Source organism: Neodiprion pinetum, chromosome 2, assembly GCF_021155775.2.
Source record: "Neodiprion pinetum isolate iyNeoPine1 chromosome 2, iyNeoPine1.2, whole genome shotgun sequence".
NCBI lineage: Eukaryota > Metazoa > Arthropoda > Insecta > Hymenoptera > Diprionidae > Neodiprion > Neodiprion pinetum.
The window spans coordinates 32701476-32727378 of NC_060233.1; the positions used below are offsets into that span (position 1 = coordinate 32701476).

The 25903-nt window shown below is 36.9% G+C and overlaps 1 protein-coding gene across 15 annotated transcripts in view; it reads left to right on the forward strand.

Moving 5' to 3' along the window:
* Positions 1 to 25387, forward strand: part of Ca-beta (Calcium channel protein beta subunit) — a 75387-nt gene extending 50000 nt beyond the window's left edge. For 5 of the 15 annotated variants that reach the window (XM_069133924.1, XM_046610410.2, XM_069133926.1 and 2 more), the window contains 9 exons: positions 8214 to 8330; positions 8434 to 8553; positions 9406 to 9616; positions 9729 to 9826; positions 10914 to 11050; positions 11172 to 11337; positions 11490 to 11859; positions 12630 to 12668; positions 17184 to 25387. In XM_069133924.1, coding sequence (XP_068990025.1) covers positions 8214 to 8330; positions 8434 to 8553; positions 9406 to 9616; positions 9729 to 9826; positions 10914 to 11050; positions 11172 to 11337; positions 11490 to 11859; positions 12630 to 12668; positions 17184 to 17377 — 1452 coding nt within the window. In that variant the 3' untranslated portion in view covers positions 17378 to 25387. The other 10 variants (XM_069133928.1, XM_069133929.1, XM_069133930.1 and 7 more) reach the window with 10 other exon arrangements.
* Positions 25388 to 25903: the final 516 nt, after the last annotated feature.

The following is a 25903-nucleotide window of genomic DNA, read 5'->3' on the forward strand; positions in this document are numbered from 1 at the left end:
CACGCGAATATATAAGTCTTGCGCTTACCACGCATTTGCGTGCGTTTGCAGTACGATTTTAACCGCAGCTCCCATGTATTTACCAATGTTCTAACAACTACGATAAATTTATACTTTGACTGTTTAAATCACGTATTTAACAACCGGAAATTAAACAGATCGTTTACAGTTCACATAAAACCCGAACCGATTGTAGGGTTAAAAATTCATCGCGCTCACGACTGATAAAACTTCTGTGCTCAACTTTCGGGACGCAAAATTCTGAACTCTATTGAGCGCAGGCTTCGTTGAATGGAGATACAATATTTGGTCAAGCCAAGTATTTCCAGATATTCTCGATACGAAACGACGATACGTTGAATTAGATTTTTCCGAACAACCGTCATGTCCAGTCGGTCGATTTCGCGCAACACCGCACCTTTAAGATCGAGAATAAGGCCGGGCGTCGGCGACGCGTAACACCCATTTATAAAGCCGTCTTTGGAAAAATATATGGGTGAGGCTCTGATGTGATGAATATATCAGGAGGTACGGGGGCCTCGAAGGGAGAACGCATTACGCCGGCTAGACGTAACAGTGCCTGTCGAAATACGTCTAAATTCGGCAGAATAAGGAGCCGCCCCTTTTCACGTTACAGTTTCGTTTCGCGTCGGAGTTCACAATACAAGCAGTCACGCCCTCGATCTCTGTCAGTCGCGGAAAATCGCGTTCCGTCAACGCTGCCCTTTCACCCGTAACACGGCTGGAAACCGCGGAAGTAGAACAAACCGTCAGTGTCGGCCCCTCGCTGCGTATACTTGACATTGGGACGTAGGAATGAAACTAGCCGGGCTAACGTTGAACTATCGGAAAGCATTCTCATCTGCTGCAGAGTTACAGAGGTCTGGCAGTTCTGCTCATTCGCTCATTTTGTCGCGTACAATGTTCATGCACAAATCGTTCAGGACTTTTTACTTCGTTCTCGGCGAGGATCACGATATTATCTGCTGATTGTGACGAGAAATTGGAATTTATCAATTTCGCAATAAATCGAATTTAGTAGAAAGAAAGTTGAACCGATAAATTTAACATTCCTATAGAATAGCTATATTTTATATTGAATTATTTGTGATGGATTTTTTTTTTTTGTTTTTTTACTTATCCAAATTTTTTATTTAATTATTCGCCAAATTTCTTTGAATCAGAACCAAAAATTTTGGTACGAGAAACCACCGTCGAAACAATTGTCCACGTTTTCTGATGTAGGTTCCTTCTCTCGTTCGAAAATTAATCGGGCGTCCTACAATCCGTGAAAGGCGCGGTGGGTTTTAAAACGTAAAACCTATTTTGGAAGAAACTTTATTGAAAAGATGAATGACGAAACGATTTCAGCGTCAATCGAAACTCTGATGCAATTTAACGTTCAATGAACGGAAAAAGAATGAACAGTTACCGTTGTCATTAACGTTATCGTAATCGTAGAGTCGACGACATCGAAGTAGAAAGAATTTCGTCCTTGTCTTCAAAAATCCACCACGTTTCAGGAAAAACGATGTACGAATGTACAGCGACTTGAACAATAACGTTAATAACGATGAGAAAAAGTCAGAGCGGAACAGTCATAAATGGGAAAGCACGCAATTACAACGGAAATAATCGGAAGCTGGAAGCTGGTTCCTCGTACCATAGAATAAAGAGGCAAAAGTAACGAAATAAAGAAGATATGTAAATAAATAAGGTCCGTCGACGTCGTCTCCTCGGGAAACGATCGGGGTGCAGTGGCCCCTCTATGGCGTCGTTGTCGGTCGTCGACGACGCCGTCGGGTGGGATCGATATCAGGCGGAGGCGAGGGCGGCAGCAGTCGCAGGGGCGACTCCAAGCGGGTCGCCTCGAAGGCTGTGTGCGGGACACCCTCGCGTTTCATCCCCTTTCGTACACACACGTAGCCGGCCCGTCAGGCAGGCGAGTTCGTCGTTCCTGCGTTACCCATTCGCGTCGGGGGTCTCTCCACCTCCTCCCCCACCCCCACCCTTCGCCCCTTCACCCCCTCCCCCATCATCCACCCCCGTGCAGGTCGCGGCACTATCACCCTCGGATTCGCCCGAGCGCGTATTGGCTCGGCCACGCCGCTGCGCTGCGCCGCGCTGCGTTGTTTTCACCGGTCGTTCCTACGCGTAAACTGCAGTTTCGTTGTTTTTCACCTTTAACCCCGTTCCCACCCCGTCTCACCGCCACGCGAAACTGCGCGTCACTTGTGTTTTGCAAATTTTGCTCACCCCTGAAGAAAAAAAGACTAAAAGAAAATCAACGAACTGTCCGTTATAACCGGTGAAACGATTTGGTACATACCTGTGTTGAAATTATTGTATAGTTGGAAAGCTTGCGAAGCACATTGTACGGTGACGTTATACGTATATTTTTCATTGAACGAGTGAAGTGTTGGTTAATTTCTGTTTTTTTTTTTTTTTTCTCTTATACATATATATATATATATATATATTCGTCGTACACCTACCGAAGAAAGAGAAATATGTACACCGATTGTTAGTGCGTTAACAAACTTGAGAATAAAATTGATTTGGAATATGGTAGCATTGTGTAAAATATTATACGGATGTAAAGATGTGCAGCGAAATGTGACTGTGGCTATGGGGTGTTCAATGATTATTAATCCAATAGTTTTCTGGCCAACGTTGAGTACTGAAGTTAATTATTGCGAAAGATCTCGAAGCTAGAATTAATTAACATCCAGTTTTTCAGCGTGACGGGTATAAAAGGGCTGTGATTATAATGGTCACAGCCAATTTCGTAAATTAAAAAAGAACGTAACACGGTTATAAACTATAATCAAGCCTCGTATCTGAAATTACGATCTCATATATATATATATACAGTGCTGATGTAATTTATACCGTATTATACGTACAGTGCGACCAGAAAATAATAACGTTAATAATCAGTGTTTCAACATTTTAACGTGAACATTTATCTTTGCGTGACTTATATTAATCATTCGTGTGACTAAAAATTTTTTAAATAACTAGACTTCTCACAGTCAGCTGTCGTCCTTAATCAAATAATTCTAAACTAATCCCATTACCGCTAACCAGCTTTTAGCATTGATACTCGACCTTTATACTGTCCTTGACTTTCTCAAATATAAAAAATTCCTCAAGGATACAATTATCCTTGATATTGTGACATCAAGTCTGACTTAATTATACTCGTATTTCTAAAGTACAAAACCGTTTAAACTTTTATCATGCAATACGATTAACAAACATTGAAAAAACAAACAGGCAAACAACGATACTCAAATTACCTCGGAGCGAAGAAACGTATACTTATAATGTTAAGGAGAAAAAATACTCTCGGTCATTATTGAGGCGAGGAAGAAAGAAAAAAAGGTGAAAGAAATTAGTGAATCCGTTTAATATTCGATAACTGCTTTAGTAATGATGAATCGATGAAATTAGTAACGAAAAGGAAAAGTAAAAAAACAACTTAATGCCTCTGAACGGGTTACACCAAAGTCTAACACTGCTTTATGTGCCTTAAATAGATTTTAATGCCGAAGGAGATAAGGTGCAGATAATGAAGCATAGTGAATTGAGTTGACATTTGACGGCGCGGTTCAAATCAAGTTTTAAATATTTTGGAACGGTCAACGGTTGCGCAAAAAAAATTTTTACAATTATTCTTACCACTGTTTCGTCAATATCGGTGAGTTATTCGTAGCCGAGTCCCAACAGCAATATACTACCGTCCCGCAGGTCATAGTCAAAGTTACTCTTCAGTTCGGACGGCCAATGAAAACGGGAGGATCTATAATTTGTTTAGACTTGCTATTTAAAGTCCCCTACGTGGGCTTAGCTATACAAGAAATTCCAAAATCTACATTAAATCGCTTGTTTGTAGAGCTAAGCTAAATAAAACTGTGAACCTGCCTGTCGACGGGCAACGATTAGTTGCTATGAATAAACCTGGGTAGCAATATATTATCCCTCTCCAGCCAGTGTGTGCAGACGAAAATTTGCTCGCAAGTCGAAAGGCTCCTTCTTTCTCGTTCATGCAATTTCTTTGTAAAAATATTTCTCAACATCCCACTTGCAAAGGACGCTGGTTACACACTGTCGAAAAGTTTATCATATCAGTCGGTATCTTCGTTCGCATGTCCTGAGGCTTTGCCCGTCACACACGGACGGAATATATCAGCAGATTCTACTCAAAGCTGCTGGAAAAAGGGTTTTTCGGTAAAGTAAACTTCGTGGAACGCAGAATTTACTCTAAAAACAATGAAAGCCACTGTGTGCAGATTAAAATCTGTTATATTTGTAGTAAAAAACGTGGTTGGCGTGGGTATTCTTAACCAGCAGACTTCATGTGTCCTTCTTGTGTTTTCGAGTAGAATCTGCTCTTTTATTCTCTCCGTGCAGTCCTGAGGTGTTTGCGATGGATTTTTCTCGCGCCCTCTCTTTCTCTGCTCCCCTTAATCATTGGGGGTATCGAATACCGTGATCTATAAGTGCCTGCGCGGGCGATCAGATCGGATCAACAACTCGACAGTCAGTCGGCCGTTTGCTGCTCGCGTCAGCGGTTGTCCAAGTCCTCCAGAAACTGCGGCGCAGTTTTCGTTTTCGAAGTGCGAAAAGACGGATTGACATTCCGAAAATCTACCATTTTATACTTTTTTGCGAGTATGAAATTATATTCCTCCAAATACCTCCACATGTCGCGATCTATAGCTGAGGAACGGAATGAAAAATTAACTATTCTTCCATAAGCTTTTCAAATCTCGCATAAGTTCTACAGCCACATGGTTTTTCCCCTATAGTACCTACGCGTCATTCGTGTGGAACAATCGATCTTGTTACAACTCGCGGTAGACTTCGTGCTTGCATGCGGTACTCGAAACGAGGTCAATAGCCTCAATCGTTTAAGCCGTAGTAGTGAAGCCGTAGAAATTCAGTGAAAGATCGCAAATCTTGAATCGTTAGACTGGGACTCTGGTCAGTGTTTCGTTACCGGTTTTTTCTGCAGTTACGTATCGGCAAAAAAATTTATCTTCTTATCCAGCTGGATTTTTAGTTTCTGGGGTTTGATTGTATAAATCTGTAAAAGTGATCTACAATGAAATTTTTAACTCCAGTCTTTGTTTCAAGTTCAGGAGCGAAAACAGCGTTACATGTTGCAAGATTCGTTAGAACTTTAACAGATAGCTCGAAATTTCATAACATTAAAGTCGTTGTTAATTGAATAATGCGAGATTTTTCCATTTACAAGCATAATCATCCTGTGCTGTAGTTTCACGATTGTTTTCAGAAATTGTGGTACCGCTAACCTTTTAGGCGACACTGAAGTATATTAATGAGAAAGTGTCACAAATTTTAAAGGAAAGAAGAAAGTTAAATAAATAACTGAACAAGCAGCGCGAAAAGATTAGTAAAATAAAAACGGTGTTCTCGATCCCCCTCAACGCAATACGTTGCAAATTTTGGATGGCTTGCAAAAAAAGACGAAAAAAGGAATTCCTTTAGCCGAGGGCGTTGAGTTAGGGTGGTTTGGTTGGTGGCGAGATGCAGGGAATCGGCCGAAGGTGACAAAGGGACGATTATTGTACATAAGGGTCGGTGATCAGAACTCATGTAAATCAGTAGTGAAATGACATTTTTTCGTTTCCCGTTCTTCGTTCTTTTATTTACTTAAAGTGAAGCAAAACAAATATTATATATAATATTATACGTATACATCTATATATAAATAAAACAACTCAAAATTTATAATAATTAAATTTAAAAAATGATATTCGGGTAAAACAGTGCTATGCAGTTACCGGACGATATTGTAATAAAAGTGGAAAAGTGATACAGTTGGAAAACGCCGGCTCGGCTATGATTGGATATAACCAACAAAACACCGGCTACAACAAGCTCTTTACTCAGGTAATGAATTTGATGTTTAGAAATAAAAGGGAAGAAGAAAACTTATATAACGGGAGAGAAATTTCCAAGAAAATTTGTTGCGTTGCCAGGGGTGAATACGCAAATGTATTTCCCTCATTCCCGAGAATTATCGCCGCTACGCGATTAGACGTATTTGATACCCTTCGTCGCTTTAATTGTTATAATATTACCTGACATCGAGAAGTCACGACTACTGTCGCCGATTACGTTTTCTGCTTTCACGAACGTCAGGTTATACCGAGTTACCACTTTGATGTAATTTAGTACCACCTCTGTATCCCACTCCGAGTTACGACAATGCTGGCGGCAAGAACAATATGCCCAAATTACCGCCGTTTGGCAAGGTGTCAGTTCGCTGTCGGACGGTCAGTGTAAAACTCCGAAAAAATGAAATGTTTACTTTCAGGTTGTAAAATGTCGTCGCCCAATTATAAATGAACGAAATTTCTGACTTTGGGTAAGGCCCATTTTGAATGGGCATTCCAAGCTGATCCTTCGTCGATTTTGTTCAATTGACGTAATGATTGATCAAGTAAGATCGATGTAAGAGAGTTGGAATATTCACTTATTTCACCGACTCTTTACAATTGATATCTAATGAAAAGAAGAAATTTCAGGATGACTCAACTGATATTGTCCCCATTGGTCAAAATTAGTTGAATGTTTCGCAATTCGGATGGAGGTTCTTTATAGATTGAAAAATTGAAAAGAATTTTTATTGCTTGTAATAAAACGGCATGGGGTCGTAAAAGATTTTTACGCCGTAGTCAGGAATTCCGAAAATATAATATGAGAAAGCCTTCGGTTATGTAACGACAGGCATGCAGCGTAAATAAATGATGGTTTGCCCGCGGTATTGACCTGTAGAGACTAGTTCGGATCGCGTTCGTCATAGTCATTGATTGACCGACCGCCTGTACACCTTTTGGTTCCCCAAATATCACCTGACTGTTAGTCTTGACCAGGAATTCGGACGAGTCTGACGTCGCGTCTCCGCGAATTTTTATCACCATCGTTTTTTATAACCCCAAGCTTACTGTCGCACAAATCATGCGTTATATCCTCTCTTTAACAAGTGCGGGTAATAAACCGCTGAATATCACCGTGATTGATCAGACGTGAATTATTCGATTGCCTCAGTAATGGAAAAATTCTTCCTCTCCTCCCTTATCCTCACTTTTCCAATAAATCCACTCCCAGTTTTTTCACACCCTTTCGGTGAAATTCTTTTTAATTTATTATTCGTTTAGCCTCACCACGATCGCATTTAACAACTGTGCAAATAGGTGTAAAAATGTCGCGTTTATCTCTGCACGATTTCGGTGATCAATGTGAAGTACGTAATATAATAAAAAAAAGGGAGCCGTGATTTGAGGATAGAATAAAATAACGATAATACGGTAAACTTAGACTTCAATGGGAGCCAAACTTCATCGAGCCAAACGTAATCTAACATTTGTGCGTTGAACTTGTGATCTTGAGCACGTATTTTAATTTTAATTTATTCACTACCCTTCGTAATAACGTGATCACAACTTGCGACGATCATATTCCATTACAAACCCATTTTTTGTACCGTAAAAATATAGACGTTTAAAAACGTGAAAAATTCAACTTCAGCCTTTCATAGCATGAATGATATATGCATCGACGGAAAACTATACATCAACTTACATAATTAAATTCTAATTTACCCCGATCTACGTAGACACGCATGTTTTGTTTTCATCGATTGATGAAGTGGGAAATGATCGAACTTTTGTGATCGTAAAAGTATTCGTGAAGAGTAGCTGTACAGGTGTACACATATCGATACATATATGTGTTGGCGAATGTATTTTCCGCTCGTAATTATTAATTTATAACCCGGCACATTCGGTAGGAAATGGTTCCGATACACCGAACGATCGATCCATTCAACCCTGGCCCGTGAAAAAACCGTAACGTGCAACATGTGCAGGATAAATAATTTTTCTTCATTGCGATCGTACGTAGAATTTTCGAAGAAAATGCAACAAAACGCGAAAAAGAATTCAAAAAGTAATATAACCTTGCCGCGTGCGTCTGGAGGAATACAAAAATAACCCAAGTATATACGAGACTCGCATCGCACACCTCCACGTTTTACCCGATTTAACAATTTATCAAGGCAATCACGACCGAGCAATCTCCGGACAAGTTTACGCCCTTCAGACTAACTTCGTGTCACGACACTCGCTCTCTCCCCGATTGATAGCGATCTTAATTTTGTATATTTCCCGCTATTCCAGGGCTCGGCAGACTCCAACTACTCGCAGCCAAGCTCGGATCTATCGTTGGACGAAGAGAAGGAGAGCCTGCGTCGGGAGAAAGAAAGACAAGCTCTTAACCAACTCGAGAAAGCAAGGGTGAGTCGAATCTTTGACGAGAAAAATGGTTCGAGCATTTTTTTGAAATTATTTTCATAAAAATCATTTTCATTACGCGATTATTCTTATTACTCTTATTCAGACGAAGCCGGTAGCGTTCGCCGTCAGGACGAACGTTAGCTACGACGGATCCGTCGACGACGACTCACCGGTTCACGGATCGGCCGTTAGTTTCGACGTCAGAGATTTCCTCCACATCAAGGTAAATTGTTGCATTCATATTTCGAGTTGATTGCGTTGAATACTTGTTGTCAAAAGTGAAAGATGAATCAGCCGTATCGCGTTGGAATCATAAGTTAGGGAAAGAGAACAAACAGTTTCAAAAATCTTCAGCAGTATTGTTTGTGCCAATGATGTTAAACGCGAATGAACCGTACTTGGCCTTTTATACACACGATTTTGAGAAAATTTAGCTTTTAGAAAAAATAGCTTTTCAAAAAGTTTTATGGCTACAAGGTTCCATGTGTTAGAACTCTGGTGTTTTTAATTCTAATTTAATGATTTTGAGCTTATTTTGCTTACCATAGAGATATCAGAAGGTATCTAGATAGCGTTTATAATGATAAATTTTTGTACAAAAGACACAACAAACGTTAGTCTGCGATCAAATTTGCGCTTTATAGCTACACTATATTGTAAAACGTCGAAATTATTTTCGGGGATCAGTTCACCGAGCAAAATGAGCCCAAAAACATCAGAATCGAATTTAAAACACCAGAGTTTGAAAATTTTGTACGTACCATTCACAAAACCTTTTCTCAAATCAGCGATGACTCGAATTTTGCTGTTCACAACTGCGCAAAATCATTTTTATCAGATAGTAGGGATGTCGTCTCAATCGTATCCTCCGTCATTAGCACAAATAACATTACCAGAGACTTTTAAACATTTTTTTCCTCTCTTCCTAACTTCTTATTCATTCGGTACAGCCGACATTTCAAAGACAAGAGAAAAACTGATAAACGCAGAGGGTTGTACAGAGAAATTCTCATATCGTCTCGCGTGCATCGTATACACAGTATTATCGAAACACTTTGATTTCATCTCGACACAGGAGAAGTACGATAACAATTGGTGGATAGGGAGGCTGGTAAAAGAGGGATGCGACGTCGGTTTTATTCCTTCGCCGGTTAAGCTCGAGGCACTTAGACTTCAGGCAAGCGCTGCTCGCGGCACTAAGGGTCTCTACTCAGCAAGGGGTGGCTCTTCAGGAAATCTCGGTGAAAGTGGGATGCCGTCACGAGGATCGACGCCGCCAACGCCAGGTGAAATATTATCTCATTTTGTATTATTTTTCGGTCTTGTGTTTTCATGGAAAACGGATCAATTTGTAAGAATTTTCGTGCACATCAATCTTATTTTACGTTGAAATTACAGGTGACGATAGTGACAGCGTGGGTAACGTTAGGCCGGGAAAAACGACCCTCACAACGCCGCCGGCGAAAGAAAAGCGAAAGAACTTCTTCAAGAAACCGGTAAGAAAAATGAGTTTGCATAAATTTTTTTCTCCCCCCTTTCATTTGACGGATAATTTATTCAGCTACGACGTTTGAATTCGATCATTCGCTCCTGACAAAGAAGTTCGACATTCTTCCGTTACCCTTACTTCATTTTATGTTAATCAAACCGAACTTCAGCGTCTTTTGTACTGCGTTCTTACGTGAGATTTTAGACCAGACCGAGGGTTTTTACCTTATTTCTTGTCCCTGTCTCTTTCCTTATTCTATTTTCGTCGGTTTTCTTCTTTCGAAGACAGCGGCTAAGTACCTAATTCAATTAAATTGTTTCGTTAGAGTCAGAGGATTGGAGAGTTTGAACCGTTTCAGCTTGTCTTTGGTGTATCCACTCACTTATTTACACGTAAAAGCCCAACGTCACTATGTAGACTTAGAACTTAGAACTTAGGTAGTACACACGTTGAAGATGAAACTTTAATAGTGCCACTGCGTGATATCACGTGCATACACACGGGTTATACCTACATGTGTAGTGAATGTTTCAACAGAGCGCACACGTGCGTCAAAGTGAAGTTTAGTCAAAGCACATTGCTAATCGTGAAATAATAAAGGCTGGAATAGATACGTTGATTCCGATGTCTGTCATGTTCTTCATTATGATATTTATAGATTAAATTTAAATGTAGGCAAAAAATTGCAAAAGTAAGGGTTGGTTGATTTTTAGTTCTTCTATTCGTGACATGTCGGTACCAATCTAGTATCTAGTTGAAATACGTTCAAGACGGTATCGAACAGAACGATGTGTGATTGCTCTATCGATTTTCTGTTCATTAACTCACTTAATTTTTTAAATTCATTCTCCCGATATGGAGAAGAAAATATCGCTCGTGAATGGAATTTTCAATAGAAAGAATTAGTTTGCATGTACGGACGAGTGTTGACGTTGGCATTAATTGTTTTAAATGTTTCAATGTTGCATTCCGTGCTAATGAAGTCTTACGTAAGTGAAATAGATATGTGAAGTATATATACGTGTACTTACCTGAACGAAAGGTGAGAAATTAATGTCGACATTTTGAGACATTCATGAAATCTCATGTTACAGGAGACCGCCACACCGTACGACGTCGTACCTTCAATGAGGCCCGTAGTTCTTGTCGGTCCTTCCCTGAAGGGTTACGAAGTCACCGACATGATGCAGAAAGCGTTGTTTGACTTTCTGAAACACCGCTTCGAGCGCAGGTACTATACGAAAACTCAGTCCTCGAATTACAGATTTCGCTTGTCAATTAACTCCGCAATTACAATTGCTTCGATTAACGTACGATTAACTTATAATCTTTCAATTTCATTCTCCGCCCAGGATCATTATAACGAGAGTTATGGCTGATATATCGCTGGCCAAAAGATCTTTACTAAATAACCCTACGAAACGTGCTATAATGGAAAGATCGACCAGCAGAAGTAGCTGTCTTGCGGAGGTTCAGGCTGAGATAGAGAGAATTTTTGAACTCGCGAGAACGCTCCAAGTAGGTACAATTTTTCAATTTTTTTCGTGATATTATAACTTTGTACGATATGTTGCTTGCAAAAAAAAAAAAGATAAAAAAAAAGCCGAATAAAATCGTGAAGCGAAAGTCCGACGCTGTAAAATGTTGCATTCGTGTTTACAATATTTTAGCTAGTGGTTCTGGACTGCGACACGATAAACCATCCTTCGCAGCTCGCGAAGACGAGTTTGGCACCGACGATTGTCTACTTGAAGATATCGTCGCCGAAAGTGCTCCAGAGGCTGATTAAATCCCGGGGTAAATCTCAGGCCCGGCATCTGAATGTGCAGATGGTCGCGGCAGAGAAACTCGCCCAGTGCCCGCCGGAAATGTTCGACGTTATCCTCGACGAGAACCAGCTCGACGAGGCCTGCGAACACGTTGCCGAATACCTCGAAGCCTACTGGAGAGCCACTCACCCCCCTGTCGCCACCCCAGTTCCTAGGGTCATGCCGGCTCCTGACGCCCCCGTCGACACTCTCGCGCCCCGCGTGACGCCAGGTAAATTATATAAACGATCGCTGTTACACCTGACAATTAGCGCGGTATAGAATAAACAGGAGTGATACAAGACGCGGAGAGGAAGAGGAACGAAACGACGGGACGTTGGGGAAAGCCGGGCTAAATATGACGAACAAATGCCTTTTGCAATTTTTAAAAATGTCTAATCTATTAAATATCGATAAACCGTCTATTTTTGTGCAATAATTTCGTTAAAAAAATGCTTGCCAATATTGGGAGGGTCGTATAATGAATTGATACGCAGCTGAATACTTTTTTGATACTTACGTAGCAGCCCCACACCGATATAGTCTTTATAAATAACAACGTTGCACTCGAGGGGAAATCATGCATCATTTTAGTTTGCATTTAGTCGAGTTTCTTTTTCTGACCGCAACCCACGACAAATTTCATTAATACGCGGACTTCGCTTTGATATTTGAGAAATCTTCTGATCGTGTAAATTATTCGGAAGAAACATTTAATTTCGTTATTTCGCCTTGCTTTCCTTTCCTCCAGTGTTCCAAGGTTTACTGTACGCGTTTAATTATTCTGCGAGTTATTGTTAGCATTATTATTGTTGTTATTATAATAGTACGGGGAAAGAAGGACGAAGATCTTGGCTACGGGAGGTGGATTAGAAGAACGTGAAAACCAAGAACATCTCATTTTTTCTCTGAGTCATTGTCGTAAAAAAATTTAATAACAGTTGAATACGTCAAATGGAAATTTTCACGTTACTAACACCCTAATAATTTCTCTACCATCAGGAGGTCATCATGAGAGCTACTATGGTCATGAACCACGAGGTACTCCACCGTTATACATACAATCTATACCATGTATCAATGTAAACAAGTATTTATAGCACATCGTACGTGTTTAGGTGCAGTACGGATAACGGATCGATTTGGACTTGGTTTTTGTAGTTTGAAAGGGCCTTGTATTTGTTTTTTATTGTTATTGGATTTGGTGCTTCCAACCAAATTGAGGCGCTAACAAGTACAACTGCGTAACTTTCGGTGTCATTTTTTTCCAAGATCTGCAGCCACTCGTGGTCAACCGAGTCTATTTCGATCCGAACACCTTGTATATCGGTATATGATTGTCGCATGTTTCCTCAACTTCTTTCCTTCGGATCCAATCCCTGTACATCGAATTAGTTATTACAGAATAAATTTCTATGGCATCGAAAATCACCTAAAAACAAAAAAGTTCAGTTTCGTAGTAACGATTGAAGTACTTCAATTATTATTGCGTGATTAACAGCACAGTAATTTTTTCTGCCTCGATCGGAATATTTACATTCGAAATTCAAGCGATATATCTTTCAGGCAATAAGAAAGACCTGGTAATTTTTGTCGCTAGATATCGGTTGGTTGAAAAATTTGAAGCACAGGAATATAGAGGTATACCTAAACGTGGTTTAACATTTCCTGTCTGCCTCTAACATTCACTATCTCCCATTTCATGTCTCTTGCTGTCTGTCCTTCTTTGTCTACCTGTATGTTCTGTATTTTACGTATCTGTTTAACTTTTTACAGTCGCAATGCACGGATCTACACACTTGTATCCTGCGCCGCTGCAGTGAGAGCGGCGTTGCACACCTCTTCCGTTTCTGTTAGTTTCTAAGCTCGAATTCTTTTCGTTTGTCAATCTGTTTTTTGCACATTCTTTACACATATTCAAAGTTATACATAATTATAATACCTAATGGTGAAATAATTCACATATTTCTTTTACGTCTTTACTTATTTTGTATTTTTTTTATTTTATTTTTTTTATTTTTTAACTGATTCTATCTCTTCTCGTTCTCACTCTTCTTTCTTGCAGTTTTTTTTTTCCATGTTTCTGTATACTATACGTATATAAATATGTATGATCTACACAGCTTACATGTTATGCACGCTGCGCTATGTGTCAATTTAGCTGCAAAAGGAATGACATGCCTCGATTCGTATGATTGCAACGTAAAGTATCACTCACAATTTTCATCGTCACGTTGAAATTTTCAAACGAAGAGGTATCGTGTCATACTTTTTTTCAGCTCTGTTCTTCGGCCATACTTATACCACTAACTGCAATATATTTATTTGGTCATTGTGCAAACGAGGGGGTGTATTTATATCCTCGATAAGCGGCATATTTGAAAAAAAACTCGGCTTTCTCGACGGAAAATTAACTACAACTCAAGTTTTACAAAACGTCACGTTACCGTGGTCCGTCATTATCCCAGCATAGGAAAAAAAAAAAAAAAAATTGTCTTGAGAAATTCAAGGAGTCAAAACTTCATCCTCGCGAGGCGGAAGGATCTAGTTTTAAGACTAAAGTCTTTGGAATAAAAAATAAAATTTTTCCTTCGAAGAGCTTATTTGTTAAACTATATACCGCGTCTTGAGGCGCAGATAGACCCTCTCGTCGAAAAATAATCAATATTTTCTTCTCTCTGCCGTTTCTTTCCATTCTTTTCTAATTTTTTTTCTACTCCCCTTCTCTTTATACTTGTCTCTCTCTTGAAACTATCGAGTCGATGGTATGTAATAAGCGTGATTCTTTTGAACCTGGTCTTCTTTTGTTTCGTATAAGTTTCGGAGGCGGTTGCTGCCACAGGGATCATCAGAAAACAGTGCAAGGTCACCTTAAGTCGTGAGGCTGAGTCTGCAGGCTCATAACCTGAGTCGAATAGGTCTGGTCGGGAAATCAGTTAACCCAGAGTCTGAGTACATGACATTTGAGATGACATTTACGTACCTAACAGAAGTTGGGACACGTCCCCGTTTCACGTATAGTCGCGGGACGATAATAATAAAAAAATAAAATAAAATAGATGTATATACACATACATTGTATATAGAATGTCGAAATATTGCAATATTCCGCCCGTCATCCGTTGGCTAATCGAGACGTCGCGGCCCACCTGCACCATATTATTTGAAAAATAGACAATCAGAGAAAGGTGTGACGAGAAAAAACGAAACAAGTTCACACGTAAACGAAAAACCAATGAAAGTACAAAAGTACGAATAATATCGATGAAACGAGAACTGATCATATACTCCAGTTCGTTGAGCTCAACGTTGCTCCAATATAGACGCGTCCTTGCGAGACATTTATCAGTCGAACGTGTAGTAAGTACGACGGGTTTGATGCATGGTCCAGATCAAAATATAAATCAGTCCTCAAGCCCCGCTGTTCCCCTTAAAAAAAAAAAAAAAAAAAAAAATTAAAAAACGAAACTCTTGTACTCGATTTCTCACATCTTCCCCCCGCCCCCCACCCCCCTTTCTTCTACATACGTATAGTTTAATTAAACCATATAATTCACTACATCTCACACAGCTGGGTCTAGAATAGTTTATTAATGGTAGAAATTTGAAAATTAATACTCATCACCGTCGTGCTGTAAGCAAAAAAAAAAAAAACTTTTCTTTTGAAACGTCCAACTTTGTCCGTTTTGTTCCATTGACACTACATGACGGTTACGATTAGTTCTCTCAATATCGCAGACATGCAAATTATTAAACTCTTAATCAATTATCGCTGAACCATTTTTTTCTTCTTTTTTTCTCCTTTGATTTTTATTTTGCATACCCTTAACATTTTCTTAGAAGAAAGTATGTAAACAATGGTTTGAGGTATATTTCAATATTTTTCAACTTCCTGACGACAACAAGTTTCGTGTTATGATTATTATTCTTATCGAGTTATTTTGAGTTTGTATATTTTTGTGCAAACCTTTGAAAAGGTTTGATCGTGACGAGAGATTTTAATTTTTCTTTTGTAGCCATACAGAGGTTTTCACAGTTCCTATTATTCATCCAAAAGTAACGAAATCGTGGAAATAGACGTTGACAAATTGAACAATATATTCTTAGATTAATTTTCATTAATCATTGAACAAAAAACCGACAAAATTTTACTACTTTGTTCCATGTTTGTTTCTCTCAATTCATATTATCAATTTCTTCTCGTATAAATGATCCGAACTTTTGGCTCATGCATTGTTCTTTTTCCTTCAATACGAAGGATAATCTTTTTTAATTCACTCACATCTCCAGTAGTAAAAATTTCCTTTTTGTGGTTTAATAACGTTCGTTTATTATACTTGTTGTTATTCCAGTTTATATAAATATTCCAAATCTCGTATTCATCGATGGCAGCAACAGCAGCGTCTAAAAATACAATTCGATATGATTTTATACGTACATTTTATACAGTTAAATCGGTCGTCTTTTTTCATTGCCATACGACACGTAATATTTCGATTTTGTTGTAGTTAGCCGGTGAGTCTTGCTTTTCTTTCAGTGACTCCGTCAAATGCGAACTCGTTTCAAGAACTAATTTTAAATAATTTTTCTTCTTTCATTGCGTACATTTTCATACTTGTAATCTCTTCTCTATCACTACTTACATAATCATTTGTTTTTAATATTACCTTTTTCTCTTTTTACTCTCTACAGTTCGTTGTTGTAATATTTCATTCTTCGTGCACACTTTTATATTATATTTTCTTACTGCATGTGCGTGTCTGCGTGTGCGTGTGCCTGCAATTTAATATTACAAAAATCGCCTCTATTAATTACTATTGACCAACTGCAATTCTATAAGATTTTTCCTAGACTAGTCTTTTCCTGTCTGAGACTGATCGATTTCTTCATTTTGTTTTCACCCTTCTAATTATTCACATTTGTCAACAATTATTTTCAATCAAGGTTACACGTGTAACAAAGATATTGACAATTGTAGTAATTTTAATGCAGGAAATAATAAATTCTTATAGAATATTCGTGTCCTTGCTTGGAAATAATTTTTGTTCTTTTTGCATCCTTCTGGAAAGTTCGTAGTATGCGATTTGCAAAATAAGAAGTCCCTATTATCGATTATGTGTCAAAAAAAAAAAAAAACACCCATAAACAGCAATGATGTTTCGAAAACGTTTGAAAGTAATGCTAAAAATGGCAAAGAAACCTAGTAAATCAATCTTTGAATTTTTTTTGTCACTCAATTCGATTTTTAGAAGAAAACAATCTTGAACGAATAATCTCATCTTCTATAACAAAACATGCGATCGTTACAGCAGCAATATCTGAAAATACATGAAATGCATTTTGCTTTTATTTATTACTTTTTCTTTCGTTGGTTTTGTGGAGAGTAATTTATCAGTGCGAGAAATTTTGGCCTCATTTTTCGATGTTGCTGCATCGACGCTGTTGTAAAAGCATCATTGCAATACCTTTTTGTACCGCGATCGCCTCATTTTCCTCTTGTCATCACCTTGGTAGATGATTTTTTTCTAATTTTTTTTTTTTCCCACCCTCATCCAGGGTCCTCGTCTTACGGCGGTAGTCACGGCGGGACGGGAACGCGGCGCTCGAGATTAGAGCGATTGGACCGCGAACGATCGGACCACGACTATCCCGAAGAGGACAACTACGTGACAGGCAGCGTCGACTACAACAACAGCACGTCGAGACGTCGTCAGCCGCATCAGGACTCTCGAGCGCTAAATGCCATCTAGGAGCTGGTGCCCCGGGGCCCGCCTCTGCTACGCTGTACCCATCTTCGTACCACGGCGCTTTGACTCCGAAAGACGAAAGGAAGAAAGAATGAAAGAAGAAACGGAGGAAGATACAAGAACATGAAAAATATGCCAATATTTTTATGCACGATACCCATCGCGTTAAATGGACAAAGTTACGGTACTTAGATATGCGATCATCCCTGTCAAAATTTTCGCTTCAATCATCCGCAATGCGGGAGTCCAGGGTGGTTAACGGGCCGCGGGAATCATCTTCGCGATTTTATAACCAAGTTATCCAGCCTTTCTTATGACATTTGTAATTTCTCTTTTACGTAATATTGTTTATTCCAGCACTAGATGTTAAAAATGAAAGAGATTATACGGCTTAATCTAGATTTATTTAGTAAATAATCGGACCTTGTATTCTTGCCACGTTTTACGATGTTTTTCGTTCTTGATTGTCGACATGATCGTCAACGGTAGATTCCCTCGACTTTGACGCCTTGGATTCCCAGAGCACTCCCGAATATCTCGCCAATGTGTACCGATATCAGACGGTCGGTACGATTCTTTACCTATTTTAGAAGTTGATGTAACATCGAGCGCATCGTCGTCGCTATCAGCCAACGAATCATTCGATCTTCGGCTATACATGTTTGTTTGTTTTTACTTTAGCAACCAATTCCGAAAGAATTGAAATCGAAGATGTAAAAAATGGCGAGTAATTGAAATCAACCATATATACGTTCGTTTTTATCGTTTGGTATTATATCAACCTTCCGAAGTATGTCAGGTCGAAAAACGAGAACCCATAGTTACGGGTGTCATAGAGTTCGGGTCTGCTGAAAAAATGAAGAAAGATGAAAAAAGGTCAATCAGAGCCCTGGGGCCCCCATCCCCCCCACCCCCACACCCCCACCCCCCGCCCCTACGTCCCTGTGCCGCGCAGCGCCGACGCGGTCACGATATCGTGTTAAATATATAAATTCGTTATTTTTATTGGTGGAGAAATTTTTCAAATTTTTCAACTATTATAATAATATACGTATATTCGGTAGGGCCCCTATCTCCGTATACATATAATATATATTTGTGCATATGTATATACATTGATACGCACGCGCTCGAAACATGGCGGTATTGTATATGTTACATATATATAATATGTATTATACTATATTTATCTACATCGTAGAATCAAACATAAAATAATTACACCTTCTCCATGGACCCCAACACCTGTACACACGCATACACGTGGATGTTTTCATTGCTTTTCAGCACACGATCGAACTTTGTTTGTAAACTTGTAATTGTCCTCAAGTTTCGCTGGGAATTCAGTCGTACGGTACACAAATTTTCTTCGATCGTTTTTTGCGGATGATCATATCCATTTTTATTCCTTGAATAAGGCTTTTCCAATTTTTCCTATTAAATCGGCTAATACAGCGTGTATTAACATATCACATTGAACGTCGCTGATAATATGGTAGGTATAAATTTCAAAAAAAGAAAACAAAACAAAAGATGAAAACACAAAATTTCCCATATCCATGAATGTTCATCTATAAAAAACAAATTCGCTCCAGGTCAAATATTTCCGAAATTGGATTGAGGGCTTCTTTCATAGCTCGGCTGATACAAAGAATCACTCATTGATTCGCTGTGGAATTTACATTTCAAGGCTCGACGATCGTCTGCTGAAAACTGATGAAAAGCTTCGCTGAAATCACGTGTTTAATCATCGTTAGGAGTCAGAGTATGTACAATACCGTGTACAATTCATCGTTATTATAATTATTATGTGGAACATAACGTGCTCCGGAAAAAATGCATATATGTAGGTAGTAAATAATTTGAGAAAAAAAATCACGTTTAAATATTAATATTATAATATATTATATATAAAGCTGAAAAAGAAAAACTTTTTTCACCAGCTCAAGTATATATGATCATAAAATTTGTTACATTATAATAGGTATGTAACATAAAATAATATAAAACATGATATACTTTGGGAGAAAAGAAAAACAAACGAAATGATAGCAGATGACAGTATTTTTCTTGTACACTTTTATACATAAACAAAGCATATATTATACATGTATTATATCTTGGCTTCGATTTATCGTAGATGAATTTAATGTAATCATACTAATACGCAAAATTATAACACTTTCCATTCGCGAATTTAGGAACCGTCTTCACAATTATTACTTTATCGCCGTATTTTATTTTTCCCCTCACTTGCAGAGCACAAAAATATCACTACTCTATGCCTGAGTGATCGGCCATTGTTTCGCTCGCATATATAATTATGATATACGTAATTCACTAGGTAATAAATGTTTTTATTCGTGTATAACAGTGATCGAAAACAATTCATACAATTCGACGGCTGAGATCAACAAAATCCCACCTCCGAATATGCTTCAAAAACATCGTATCTCAGCATTTCATTCGAAAACATCGTATGTCCTCGGAGATCACTTTAGACCTACAATGTTGTTGGATTTTGTTGAATCGAAATCTGAAATGAGGTTTTGTTGATCCGAGTCGTCGAATTGATGACATACAGAAGCCCAGTGCTATAATGCCCAATTAATGTTTAAACAGGAATACAAATTATATACCTTCACCCAGTTTTATTCTTACAGTTGAATTGCAAAGTAAAATGTCGAGGTGATTTTGTTGAAAAAAGAAAATGAATAAACAAAAGCGAGGGGAAATATAATGGTAAAAAATAAGTATAACGTAGAGGAAGATAATAGATGAAAAATAAAAAACTCAAAGATTGCCGTATTCAGATAGAAGTAGACAGAAAATTACGTAACATGATTAATCGGACGAGATGAAAAAAAAAAGCCAAGAAAATGTTTGGAGCTGGATCCAAATTAAGAAGTAATAACGCTAGTGTGACTGTTATTTTATTTTGTTATTGTATAAAGACTAGTTAAATGAATAAAAATATACGTAGGCAAAATACAGGAAATTAATAAAGAATTAACGATTAGACAAAAAAGTAAAATTTATACATTTGAGAATTCTGCGTCGAAAATGTATATTATTATACATATTTATATAACGGGAGGCTGCTAAATTGTACTAGACACATGAATACATAATGCATAAGAAAAAGAACGATAAACATAAAACAGAAAAAAATTACTACTACATAATTATAGCATGAAAATTAGTTGGAAATCATTTATATATATAAAGATATTATATCATCTGTTATAGTGCAGGGGTAATGTAAATATTGTAAGAAATTTCACACAATTTAACCGAACTGGCTAATCGTAATCCCCCGCGAAAATACCAGCTGTTGCAATTAATAAAAATTAACAGAATAACAATAATGAAAAATAATAACAGTAATAATAGTAATAGTAGTAATATTATTAACAATGTTAATAATAATAATAATAATAATAATAATAATAATGACGAGGATAATAGAGAAACTAGGACGAAATTTAATCATCTCCATCCGGCGTACGTTTATCCCGTTTAAATATCGTCGACTATTTTCACGGCGCATGAACATCGCGTCAAATATATAATTCTTATAATAATAATGAAGCTAATGAATTTAACAATCGACATTTATTATTATCATTCAAAATATCTGTCGCATGAATATTGTATACGTATACATATTTATACGTACTTACAATATACGTATATCATTTATTACAATGAAATACAATATTATTAACTAGCATTATTTTACACCGTTAAAAATGTTTGGGTATTCTCGAGTACAGTTTTAATTCCATATCATTTCGGGCAAATTTTACACAAATCCTTTTATAAAATATGGAATTTGGACTGGACGAGAAAAAATTGAGGCTTTTTGCAACACAACCTGTAAGATTCTACACAAAATTATACGAAATTATTAACAGTGTTGTACGAAAATATCTATCCGCAGAATATTCATGAATAACCCGCGCGAATTTCAATAAAAATCGTATAATTAAATTAGTGTATATTAGGGTATGAAAGATGTAATAGGCAAAATTTAGGTTAGCGTGCGGTAATTTTCTGCGTGTATATACGATATATATACATATGGTACATTCCATGCCAATTCGACCTAGGTCTAATGATATGATTATCCTGACTTTGGAAGGCATTCAGTTTTAATTCGCATATTTTCCGAATGATTCAAACTGTGTAAAATCTTTCTAAATTAACGTATTGATTTAAACATGATTTTGGAAGTATAAATTACTTCAGAAAAATGCTACGTCAGATATCAAAGTCTTAAACGCTGAGCCAAAGTGAACCACCGATTCCTTCTCATCTTTTTTCAGCAATTGTTCGGAAGATATAACAAAAAAATAAAAACATGAAAAGAATCAGTGAGTCCAATTAGTCTGGAAAAGGGTCAGACCCAGGACGAGTTGAGATGAAATACACCGTATATATGTATAATGTATACACGTATAAAATTCGAACTTTGAATTCTACTTGTACGAAATATTCGATCATAATTCGTGTACGCCTTTTTCACTTACACGTCTTCTACGTATTTTGCGCATATTTTATGTATGATACACATCAAGCATTTAATTTTCAATTTACACCACGTACAGTTTTTTTCTTTTTTTGTATAATTTAAATTTTCACACACATACAATAGTAGAACATTCGGAAACTTGCAGAATTGAATTCGCTGCCGTCAGCTGCTGCAAGCTTAAAATGTATAAAATTTCGTCAACCCTTTCAGCATATACTAGCATACATGTGTTTTCATGTTCATACATAAATATGCATGTATAAAAATTTCGTACATTATTATGATTATTACGTTACGTTTATTAACACGATTATCGTTATGATTGGTACTTCTATTATATATTACTATCATTGTGATTATTGGTATTGTTGTTGTTATTAATATTATTTATGCTTAGCCGTAGGGTTTTACGAAGGTTTACATTAATCGTAGATAAGGAATTCTCGAGTATAATACGCGATCGATTATTAAATAATGTGGTTCATTGATTTCATACCGTCTCCTAATAAGATTGTAATTATATATGAAAATTTTCGTATAGATGAAGATTATTATCTAATACAATATACAAATATAGATGAAAGTCCAGCAGTGTTAGGGTAAATGGATGATTCAACGGTTACAAACGCTGAGGTATTGTACTATTACAAGATAATGTTTATGATTAATTACATGTATATGTGTACTACGTCACGTAGGTATGTACAATACTATGTACACATACATACATACATACACATTAATTATAAATCCCGTGTGATACAAGCTTTAATGAAGGTCCAAGGTGGACGGTGGCGTACGTACGCAATCTTGCGGTTTATTATGTATATCATCATTTCCACAATGTACATTGATTACAGAATTGACAATGAGCTTTCAGCTTTCAACAATTGCGAACAAGGCGTACACAGCAGCTAACTTAGGCTTTACACCTGTCTGTTGAATGAAAAACAAATCGAAGCAATCAACTCCGCAATACCTGAAAACCGTGAGAAGGTTTTTTATAATTGTACCTACTTTTCGGGTGATGCAGAAATTATCCAATCAACTCATTAGCTGCTAATTGAAAATTTCCCGCAACTAGTCCGTTCGCTTCATTATATGTATATATATATATACAAAAATATATACACATATACGTATATACATATATATCACACATACCATGTGACTTGTAATGGATCCTTTTAAAGCATAAGCGACGGTTTAGCATCGACAGACTCAGGTACGAGTTAGACCAAGTTCTTTAAACAAATTTCGTTGGAAATATTCTGATAAACAATTAAGTTAGACCCTTGTGGAGAAAAATGTATTATAAAAAGTTAATATGATTTTCCAGATACTGTACCTAGATAACCTGCTGCTTTACTAGATATTTTGTGTTCCTCATTTTTATTGTCAATTTCATTACCGACTTTATTTATCGAAGAAATACTCAGCCGTGTATTCGTGTATGATAAGGCGTTGAAATTTTTGGGAAATAGTTAAACTTATGCCAAATATCTTTCACACGGTGTAGGTATATCAATTCTCGCATATATATAGATCTTAATATGATTGATACCTTTTTAAATCGGACGAATCTGTGAATATAATGAACTTATAAACGAGGAAAGAAGTATGATGAAAATAATTTATCGATCAAATTCGTGATGTAATATGTATGTAGGGTAGATATGGATTTGTGCATATAAAATTACGAAAGAGAAATATGGCCCAACGGTAACTGAACGTCGCGTCGGTGCAAGTTCGCTGTTAATTCATCGACGTAAATGAATGAATACATTATATACATGGAGGAAATGGTTAAATTATGTGTTGCGTGTTGGCTGCCATTTTTGGTAGGTATGTTTTTGTTGTCGCGTGATCATTTTTCGTAATTTGCATTCTACGAAAGCGTCTGTATAATTAATTACGTGACCACTGCATTATTGCTACCGGTAATTATCCAGGTACGGGTATAAATATATACATATATGTATACATAAGACAAAGTGTTGAAATTTTCAATCTTTTGATACACACACTATCGGGTTAAGGGTGCGGCTGTATATTATTATATAAAGGTGTCGTCGAGCGCGGTTGAAAGTATACAATAGTAGGTATTTATTAATAATATTGTAAGAAAGGACGATTCGTGCTGAATTTGAAAAATCACGTCACTTAGTGGCCACGCGTTACCGTGCCATAATTTTATAATTTTCCGTCAGGTAAATTGTTTCCCTGAGTTTTGTACAAGAAGTGATGAATTGGGTAAATAAGATTATCTTATTTCACAGCGTTTACTTCTTTGCAACGGGTCGTCGTCATATTTTGTGCCATGCGTAATTTCTGCGTGTCACTTTTTGACTTGAGTAAATGGAAAAAAAAAACAAATGTATAACAAAGAAAGCATTTAAAAAATATGAATAAAGATTGAAAAAAGAAAAAAAAATAAATAAATGAATGAAAGGCTATCGGGTAACGTTGTAATTATTCTAGGATATTTCAAAATTAAACGGGTCAGCTAACGCAATGACTCCTCGACGTTTCGTCTTCTGTTCGGCTGGTTCATTGGATCAACATAACATATTATGTACAAGAAGAGGATTTGATGTTCAAGTGCTACATGTAGCATGCGTTTGAAAATTGTTTCATTATTATATTCGACGAAATGATTACGACTGTTGATATACGAGAGAAGTTATAAAATTTATGGTTAGTTATATGTATATTAGTATAAAATATCTTGTATCAATTATATGTTTATTGTTATTATTATTACCATTAAAACTTTTATTATTATTATCATTGTTATTGTTATCATAACGATTGTCGTTTTCGTTATCATTGGGTTGTTTTCGTTATCTTATAGTCAATTATAGTATTGATACGTACCGAAAGATGTGTCTATATCTATCGGTGAGATATTTTAATTTCATCCGAATTGAAGGAATTGAGATCGAAAAATATATATATAATGATAAAGAGATGTTGTAAATTTGATCTTATACCTAATGAAGAGTGCTATACTACTGCAGCCGCATACTCCGATAATGTATTTTCCTGGATTTCACTCAGGTTAAACAGATATTGACACACGAACGTAACAGTCAGTGACATTCTCGTTGCAGCTTATCCCAAATGATTTTCAGGTACATAAACATGTATTATATAGTATAGAAACGAATGCGCTGAATCGACACGATGATTTTCAACAAAGTAGGGCTTCAATGGATCAATTATTATGATGATCATCATTGTTATTCACTTGGTAAATCGCCCTTTTTCTCATAGTATTTTTAATTTTGTGTATAGATTTGAGAGTGAGCGGCGTGCAGTTGCTTCGATGTTGATATGTCAATGCTGTGATGTCATCCTTTGGAAATAAAAAGTAAAAAGTAAAAAGTAAAAAAAAAAAAAAAAAAAAAAAAAAAGATGAAAAAATAAAACGACGCGATGAACATAGAAAATAAAAAGTCCCAGTCCACAAGTCCTCCTCCTCGTGTAATGAATATTTCTATTAATCTGTATCCGGCTTACCTAGCCCAAAGTACATATTTAATTATAGATTATTACCATAACTATTAATCGTAAGAATTATTATTATTGTTACGTATAAATGATTCATCATGTATGCTGGGTTTTTTGGATAGGATTGTACGTCAACAAGCGAATTCAATTACAATGAAAAAATCAGTCTACAGTAAAAAATAAACTGATGGTAGAATCGATCGAAAGTTATGTATAGCTTTGTCGCATAAGAAGTGACTGATCCGTTTGGAGGATATGACGTCACAAAATTGTTACAACAATCCATTCCAAGAAATCATTAGATCCTAATTCCTATACTTGTCGCATTTGTAAATAAAATTTTTATTATCACATACGTTGGTTCAGGTGATTTTATTGCATGCAGGAATTCGATGGTATGCCTCTGGGGGGACGCAGATGATATTCAATTTTAATAAGTTTGCAATGACGTGCAAACGAAAATTACAGTAACTTCTGGAGGG